Source organism: Oreochromis aureus, linkage group 20 (genome assembly GCF_013358895.1).
Source record: "Oreochromis aureus strain Israel breed Guangdong linkage group 20, ZZ_aureus, whole genome shotgun sequence".
Lineage (NCBI taxonomy): Eukaryota > Metazoa > Chordata > Actinopteri > Cichliformes > Cichlidae > Oreochromis > Oreochromis aureus.
Window position 1 is genome coordinate 33,629,346 of NC_052961.1, and position 9,499 is coordinate 33,638,844.

At 40.9% G+C, this 9,499-nt stretch overlaps 1 protein-coding gene across 1 annotated transcript; it reads left to right on the plus strand.

The window, feature by feature from the left end:
- Nucleotides 1-832: 832 nt before the first annotated feature.
- pofut1 (protein O-fucosyltransferase 1) lies at nt 833-6,643 on the plus strand. The gene is made up of 7 exons (XM_031750127.2): nt 833-971; nt 1,710-1,831; nt 2,135-2,317; nt 3,369-3,481; nt 3,599-3,791; nt 4,592-4,834; nt 5,289-6,643. Exons 1-7 carry the CDS (start codon nt 833-835, stop codon nt 5,481-5,483), a joined length of 1,188 nt encoding a protein of 395 aa, XP_031605987.1. The 3' UTR covers nt 5,484-6,643.
- Nucleotides 6,644-9,499: the final 2,856 nt, after the last annotated feature.

Here is a 9,499-nt window from a genome sequence, read left to right on the forward strand (position 1 = left end):
GATCTTTAAAAAATGAACGTGAAGACAATCACCAATGTGATTAATAGTTAGGTGCAGTAATGTACAAAACTGGCTCTATTGCTTATGTTTAAATGGGTTCTACTGTTGCTTATTTAGTAAGTAAGAGTTGTGGGTGCCAAACATAAGGATTGGGGGGCCAGAATCAGCTCGGCAAAGACTCCAATCCAGCCCACTGAATTTCTTTGGAAAATGTTAAGGAGGGCATAGATTTTTAACTTGTATTGTATTTTCACATCACCCCCCATTTCCAAAGTAATTAAGTAATAGATAAACAATAATAATTAAAACACAGACGAGTTCCTGTTTTTTCACAGAAATTTGTATTTTTTACAATGAAAAAAATAAATTTTCTGTTAATTATTGTGAATTACATCTGGGCAGCATTTCTACAGCAGCATTTCTGTATCATGCAGAAAAACTGAGATGTACTGTTGAAATCCCTTTCCTTATACTAAATGGGATTAAATATGTAGTTAAACATCTTTAATCTGACAGAAAGTTTCACTGTTTCAAATCCCTAATAGATGTCAAACTGCGAGGAATAGCTATCTGATATTTTATGATCTTGTATTTCTTTTCTACTTAAATAACAACCTTTAATCCCTCTGTTGTGAAAACACGTTTTCTCCCTAGGAACTGGATAATTAAGTATTGTAAATATACACCCACTTCGTTCGCACACCGGATAAGTGATAAAGACCATTGATTTTACCGGGAGTGCACTTTAGCACCAGTGCAGTAGGTGGCAGCAAAGTTTGAGTTGAACTCTTAAAAGAAACCAAAGGAATTGTGGGATATGACATGAAGCACAATGGCGGTTAAACAACAGAACATTGACGGTCTTTCACTAAAATGTTTATTCTTGTCACTTCTACTCCAAACTTGTCGAACCTTTGCCGAAGAGCTGCAGTGGGATGCGAATGGCTACGTTTTGTACTGCCCGTGCATGGGTAAATCATTCTTTGTAGCTACATGCGCTCATTCTGCCGGAGTAACACAGCTAGCGAGTTCAAAAGTTTTTCATGCCCATGTAGGAGTTCACAAAGCCAGGAGCTGTCCCAGGAGGTGCTTGTTATTTCGGAGGTAGCGCTTCTAGAACGAAGCTGAGTAGAGAGGACCTTATAAAAATAAATGCTGAGCTTGGAGAACATTTGAGCAGCTAAAAATATGACTTTGTATGCTCAGACAGGAGGGGCGCTTTCAGCTCTTAGAGCTAATGAAGTAAGAAATACTAATCATTCCTACTACTGATGAAGTAAGAAATACTTACTTAAATCAAGGACATTGCAAAAAAATCAACAGAAGAGCTGTACGCAAAAAATACAAGTTGGCATCTCCGTAAGATTTGTCAGCTGATTAAAGCATGATCTGTTCTAAAATTAGTTTTCTGCTACATTCTTCCCTTCCATTAATGCACTTACGAGACAGCAATGCAGTGACCTGCTGTTGCTTACCAGCAATAAGATTTAGTAAATTTAGAACAGATATTAAGAATATAAATGTGTGTGTATATGTACTCATAACAGCGGCTTACAGACATTTTCATAGATTTCATAGCTTTTGGCCGTCCATTGCAATGTAGTTATGTTTTCATGCCTCGTTAACTTGTTGCCACTTGTGCCATGTGAAGGAGCACATAGTTTACACTGATAGATGAGTGCAACCTTATCCATATGCATGTTATTCAGGTCGCTTTGGAAACCAGGCTGACCACTTCCTAGGATCTCTGGCCTTTGCAAAGCTGTTGAACCGAACCCTGGCAGTCCCTCCCTGGATAGTGTACCGCCATCACACACACCCCTACACCAATGTAAGTCCAGGCAGCAAGGTGATAGCAAAGCTGTTGTTAAGTGTACTGTGCGGTGTACTTTTAGTATCCCTTTGGGAAGTATCAGAGGTATTGGTCACACGCTGTATATTGGAACAAATGACAAAAAGCTATTGTTCGCACATGCACTGCAGCCATAAACGTTTGTATCAGGTACTTGTCAAAAATGTACATACATAGCTAGATCATATTTGTCTAACACAAATGTGACTTTGTTAAAGCTATTACACACCAAGTCTGAAAGTGGCTGTGTTGTTTTATTCCACTCTTTTGTATTCTGTTCAGGTCCATGTTCCCTACAGCGAGTTCTTCATGCTGGAGGCCTTGTCTGCCTACCACCGTGTGGTCAGCTTGGAGGACTTCATGGAGAAGCTAGCACCCAAATACTGGCCTTCAGGGCAGAGGAATGCCTACTGCTTTGAGACGGCGGCCCATCGGAGTAAGGACAAGAAGTCCTGCCCCATGAAGGTGAATTACAATCTTAAAGAAACCTTGGCTGTATCCCAATTCAGGGTCTGCAGCCTTAAAGTACGCAGCCTTAATGGTCCACAAGGGCCGCGTACTCAAAGATCGCTAAGGCCGGAAGTGCGAGGCTTGTGAAATGGGACAGTCTAGCCTCCGTCGCGCTGCCCAGGTTGCCCAGCAACCATGATGCTAACAGCTGGAAACGTTTCATACAGCATTATTTGACAGAGATGAAGGAGAAAAATGTTTTGTTCATTTGTTTGTTTGTTTCTACATGAGCTTTGATTTGATAAGTATCTGAGGCTGAGACCACAGGACTGTGAAATCATGATTATTGGGCTTCATTTCTGTACTGAACAGTCATTTTAAGATTAGCTAGTAAATAACAATTAGCTAATGTTGTTCACGAGACTAAAATCATCTCACTTTGGTAATGTAAATATAATATGGACAATATTAAAGTTATTATTTCAATCATTATTAGTTATTACAGCAGTGAATGAACTCTGTGTCAAATACTGAGCTTCATAAAAGATTCATCGCTAATGTCACATAACTTTGCCGACATGTGGCCAACAGTAATGTTTTAATGTTCTTCGTTATTAAACATTTGCACATAAATAAGTGACATAATATTCAGTACTTACTTTTAAAAGTTTACTCTTCCGCCGTTTTTTTTTTTTCGGCAAAATTATCCATACCCACCGCCGCGCTATGCATTCTGGGATATGTTGGGCCACGAAGTCTACACCTCCACAACCTTAAAATTCAGGGAAATGAAGGACGCATTTGAGGGCCGCATTTCAAGCAGCCTTTGAATTGGGACAGCCTTCGTCGCGTCGCTGTGATGTAATCAGCCTTAAAATGCAGCCTTTAAGGCTGCAGACCCTGAATTGGGATACAGCCCTTATCTGGCTTAATGTAATTCGCCACGGGTGAAATGCTGCCCTCTGGCGGTCCACGGACAGTCCACAGCAGTATATATAATATATAATGATCAGAAGCTCCTGTTTGAACACTCTAATATGGCCAGATGATTCTGATTTATTTTCAGGATGGGAACCCATTTGGGCCATTCTGGGACTATGCCGGTGTGGACTTTGACAAGTCTGTCTTATTTGGTGGGATTTCCTTCAGTGCCTATCACCAACCTCAGTGGATGAAGAAGTGAGTACATGTTGGTGCAGGTATACACAGAATTATTAAAGGTGACATAAAACATTAAAAAATCCCACTTCATTCACTATTCCTCTTCCTGACTACTGTTTCATGCTGTTGGGTTAGGTTTCCTCCCTCTGAGCACCCTGTCCTGGCCATGCCTGGGGCTCCAGCTCAGTTTCCAGTGATAGAAGAGCATGTGGGCCTGCAGCGCTATATGGTTTGGTCAGACAAGATGGTGAAGGAGGGCGAAGAGCACATTGCCACCTTGCTGACCAGGCCATACGTTGGCATCCACCTGAGGATTGGCATTGACTGGGTGAGATAAGCTTGACAAGCACAGAGGGTTTTATTCTTATGTGCAGCCCCTCAGTCTTAAAAAGTGAGTTGTTTTAGCTCCTTTTCCTTCAGAGCCACGGATCTCTTAATTGGCTAGCACTTGCAAACAGAAGGTTGGATGGGCTTCTGGCTGAATTCATGTGCTGTATCACAGACATACCTGTGATGGTCCAAGTGTCTCTGCACAGTCTGTTTTTGATGAGAGAGCTAATTTGGCCATAGGTATGAATGTCAGTGTGAACGGTTATCTGTTTCAGCCCCAATCTGGGTTTGTTCATAGCAGTAAATCATAGAGGCTCAGTGATGACTGACTAAAATCTACTGACAGCAGAGGAGAAGCAAGTTCAATTCAATTTAATTTTATTTATATAGCGCCAAATCACAACAAAAGTCGCCTCAAGGCGCTTCATAGGTACAGAGAAAAACCCAACAATCATATGACCCCCTATGAGCAAGCACTTTGGCGACAGTGGGAAGGAAAAACTCCCTTTTAACAGGAAGAAACCTCTGGCAGAACCAGGCTCAGGGAGGGGCGGGGCCATCTGCTGTGATTGGTTGGGGTGAGAGAAGGAAAACAGGATGAAAGACATGCTGTGGAAGAGAGACATAAAAGAAACTCTGGAAATGAAATAAGGACATAAATTAGGTCAATAAATGAAATATTTGTATTTATTTTTTTCCCATTTGGCTCATTGTATCCATGTGTTGTGAGGGAACAGTCAAACTTTATAGTCTGTACAGTTTACATTCTAACTTCTTAATCTTTGCCTCCTGTTCTAGCAAAATGCCTGCAAACTGCTGAAGAATGGCGATGCAGGACCTCATTTCATGGCCTCCCCTCAGTGCGTCGGCTATAACCGTCAAAAAGCCCTGCCCCTCACTATGACCATGTGTCTCCCTGACCTAAATGAGATCCGTAGGGCTGTCAAGCTGTGGGTAAAGAAGACCAACGCCCGCTCTGTCTACATCGCCACAGACTCTGAATCCCACAGTCAGGACATTGAAAAGCTCTTCAAAGGCAAGGTGGGTTCTTGTTTGAAGAATTCATTAGTCTGTCATAAGCTTGTTTTGGCATCTTTGTCCTTAATGCTAACTTGAGGGGCTGGGAGGTTTGTGAGAACTTAAGAACCTTTCAAACTCTTTACAGAGTCACTAAAAATAATCTGGCTGGCTGTGAGCCCAGAAGTTTCACCCACATGTCGTTTATGAGGGGCAGCCAGTTATAAAATGTTGGTTTAAAGGGAGGAGCTAATTCCATACTCCATTTATCTCAGAAGTCAGATAGTCAGATCCCAGCTTCAGTATCTGACAGCTGATTACGTGCATGCCGCCATCTTGAAATGTGAATTCGGGGTTGGTGTGGCTGCTGAGGCTACGTTTCGCATACAAAAGCTTTCCTTGCTTTAAGACCAGAAGATCTGGAGCAAGACCTGAAGACGACCTGTGTAATTTGTGGTTTTCACTGTGACCTCTGCAGGTGAAAGTGGTGAGTCTTCAGCCAGACTTTGCCCAAATGGACTTGTACATCTTAGGCCAGTCTGACCACTTCATTGGCAACTGCGTTTCCTCCTTCTCTGCCTTTGTGAAGAGAGAGCGGGACGTCCGCAGCCTTCCCTCCTCCTTCTTTGGTATGGACAAGCCGGGGAAATCAAATGCCAAAGAAGAGCTCTGAGTGTCAGGTGTTCGTACTCTGAACACTAATTCTGATTACATGTCATGAGGAGGCGAGAGAGTGTTTAAATGTCACACAATGGTTCACAATGTGTCAAGTAAGATTTTAAGTTAAGCATACTTTCAGAATGGTTTATGTGTGTTAAAACATGGAGAGTGCTGCTATCAGGAAACACTATTTAAATAAACACTATTATGATGCAAATACAGTTTTTTAGGGAGTAAAAAAAACTGTTATATTAGCAGATGTTTTTAACAGTGTTCATCAGTCAGCCACACGTTCACTCTGAGCTGTTTGTGGTACACAGTGGAACCTACATACAATGAGGAGGCATAAATGTATACTGTAAGGACCGTCTGAAATACCAGTTTTTAGGCTCTGCATCTATGGGATAATCAACAGAATGTTCAGGGTTTCAGCCGACAGGGAGAGGGTTGGCAGCTGAACATGGCATAAAGTTATAAGCAGAACCCCCTCCCCATTTTTACATTCAGTCAGAAAAAAGTTATTGGACAGCAAGCATCAAGTGTTCTAATGCCTTTGTTCCCTCTAATGTTTGTGCATCAGCCTGTTTTAGTTCCCCATATTGAAGCCAGTTTTCCTTTCCTGAGGAAAACACGCCACTTCCCTAACATTTCCTTTAGGTACTGCCTTCAACAAACTGTAAAAGAGTGAATGCACACTCAGCAGTGACGCTCTGCTGCTCTTTCCTTTCCTTCCTCTCTGCCCTCCATAACAAGGAGATCACAGTAACTGAGCCTGCTGTATATACCAGTTCGAGGGAGGGGAAGAGGAGACATTACTTCTCAGTTTACCAGGACCAAAATCTATATGTGAACGCCTGCACTGAAAGTTGTAATTTTGTTGATGTTTAAGGGAATTTAGATGTGCATACATGTGAGGATGTCTGTTAAGTTGGTAAACACAGTGATTTTGAAGCCAAATGTTTTTCATGATGTCTTTTTTTTATCAATAAAGTCATGCACACTTTTTTCCTGAAAGACCAGCAACCTGTTTACTGCCCTCTGGAAGCTTAGCTTTGAACCAGTTTGTCAAATCAGCGACCAGGCTAAGCGTGTGGGGCCTTGATAAGTATTTTTCATAATTTGAGCTTGGATAATTTTTTATTCACAGCTGAATAAAGATAATTTTAGTTTGTGCGTTTTGTGTATTCTTCAGTGTAATATACTATGCTTTCACATAATTACAAAATATATCTTAAAAATCAACTTGCACCATTAAGTTCAGTTTTAATTATATTGCACCAATTCACAACATGTCACACTGTGGTGTTTTAGGGTAACAATAATATTAAGAAGAAACCCCAATAATCAGAAGATGCCAAATATACAAGCACTTTGTGACAGTAGGAAGGAAAAGCTCCTATTTAACAGGAAGGAAATTCCAGCAGAACCAGGCTCAGAGAGGGAAAGGAATCTGCCACGGCTGGGGACAGAGGAGAGCAAAGAGACATTGGTGGGGAAATGGCACACTATGGGATAGAGAGCTAGAGTTTAATGATTACTGTTAGTTAAATGGATTATATGTCGAACTCTGAACACTGATTTGCAAATTATGGAACTTGAAGTAAAGAGGTAGGAATAAGTAAGTGTAAACTTCATTCTACTCCTTTGAGTATAGACGTGTGGATGTAGAGATATTCATGATAACTTCACGTCTTTACTTTATGTGTGTTTGCAAAGTTTTTTCTTTTTCTTGTTATTTTACCTATATTTACATATTCGAAATAAACTCTATTTTATTCTACTCTAATAGTGGCGTATAACAGAGAGAGTAAAAAAAAAGAAGTAAATGAAATGTTCTGGGCATCATGGACACGCTCCCTAGCAGCAGCTTGGCAGCATAACCAAGATATTGTTTTGTTTTTTGTTTTTTTCAAAAATAATGGGACAGCAGACTGCTGTATCATATTAAGAAAATTAAAGACTTGGTGCCACTGGTATTGTTGGAGAGGTGCGCTGGTACACAGTGGCGACTATGTTAAAGCCGTTTGCATCCAACGCGTAAACACACAAAGTATTAAGATGATATGGTTAAAATGAGCAATAAATGTTAGAAATTGACCCACAGCAATGTGTTGGATATATTTTTTAATGAATTCCACGACATTAACTGATTTTATCTTCTGTTCATGGGCACAATTCGTAACCTGATAACGGATATGGCACAACATATTTTTAGCTCTTTTGTTTTTTCCACAGTTTCCAAGGAGAGCACTCTGAAAGGCTGCTCTGTTTGTGCCACAAGTTCATTCAAGATTCAAGATTCTTTATTTGTCACATGCATAGTTTTACTAGAGTTTTACTAGACTTTAGAGACAACGCGCACTGAAATGAGATGTGTCCTGAAACGCTCCTCGATTGTGCATAAACAGGATATAATATACAGTAAGTAGTTAATTATAAACATTAAGTATATTAAATAAAACAATCTGGAAATTTTATATTCAAAGTCTGAAAATGTACATTGTGCCAGTGGAATGTTAAAGTGTCTCGTGCATACATTACAACGTTCACATCCCACGCACTAACGCCAACACTTGGACTCCGCCCCCGCGCCTCGTGCTCAGTTTGAGTGTTTTTGAGTTAAAAGGTATTGCTTATATAGCAGGGATGTAAACAAGGGGCGTTTCTCAATATGCGTACTTGTGCGTACTTGCGTTCTCGTGTACTCGTGATACGTCATCAGTCGGAGACCAAGTACTGTTCCAATTCGAAGTACGCATCAAGCCGAGAACGCGAAAAAGTCCCGGATGTGGAGCTCCACAGTAACCGGATACACGTGACCTCCACACTAACCGGAAACACGTGACCTCCACAGTAGCCGGAAACACGTGACCTCCACAGTAACCGGAAATACGTAACTTCAGTTAAATCGACTTTGACAGCGAAAACTAAATGGTTTCAAGTGGGGGTTTTTTAACACTCTGGGTTTGTTCAAAAAAAATTCACCATCCCCTAAATTGTTCGTGGCCAAAAGTGCTATAAAGTGGCGCACCTTCCGGACACTGGCTGTTTCACTGATTTTTTTTTTTTACAGTACATCGTGTTGTGCGTTCTGATACCATTGTCAATCAATCTAGTCCAGTGTCTCCTGTACAGTAGCGGCCCCTAATAGGCCCACGGACCGGTACCGGTCCGTGAGTCCTTTGGTACCGTTCCGCGAGAGTAGAGGCTCCGGTGTGAAATGTATGGTTGTAGTTGTGTGTCTTATTTTGAAAGAACTATTTACGCGTTACCATAGCGACCAGAGAGCATTAAGAAGCAGAGAGGAGGATGTCACTGTCATTGCTGTTGGCGCACAGCTCAAGTCACGTTTATTATTATATTTACAAAATACCACAGTTTCTTTTTTATTCTTTTGTTGTATTTATCCGCGACACCTTAAAGGTCGTTCCCTGAAAATATTGTCTGACATTAAAGTGGTCCGTGGTGCAAAAAAGGTTGGGGACTGCTGCTGTACAGTACAGAATGCGTTTAGCTCGTCGAATTTACATAAATCTTCTAGCAGTGTAACTCTGAAGTGCTGTACTGTATGTTTGTAGGTTTTCTCCCAAACAAACACAACAATGCCGACGATACGTTTTGCACCGCCAAAGGCACCTTTTGGTTTCATTCCATAATACTGGACTTATGTTTCTACGAAGGTTTGAACTCTAAGAGTGTTTAAACAAAAGAGAAAAGTGTGAAAATGTTCATGCCTGTCTGAGAAAAGTGTATAAAGCATGTGGTGAGGGGTTTTACAGTCTTAACATCTATAATTGTAAAAAATAAAGTTGGCTACTTCAGGGATTTCACCTACCGCGGGTTATTTTTAGAACGTAACACCAGCGATAAACGAGGGACTGCTGTATTATTAATAGTAGAGTCTGGGACATTTAATTGATTAACATCAACACTGATTATTATGCACTGTTATTTTTGTTCAAGGAGAGCAAAAAATATAAAACTTTCTCTCAGTTTGTTCGTTGCCAAAAATGGCCACTTTTTGTGTAT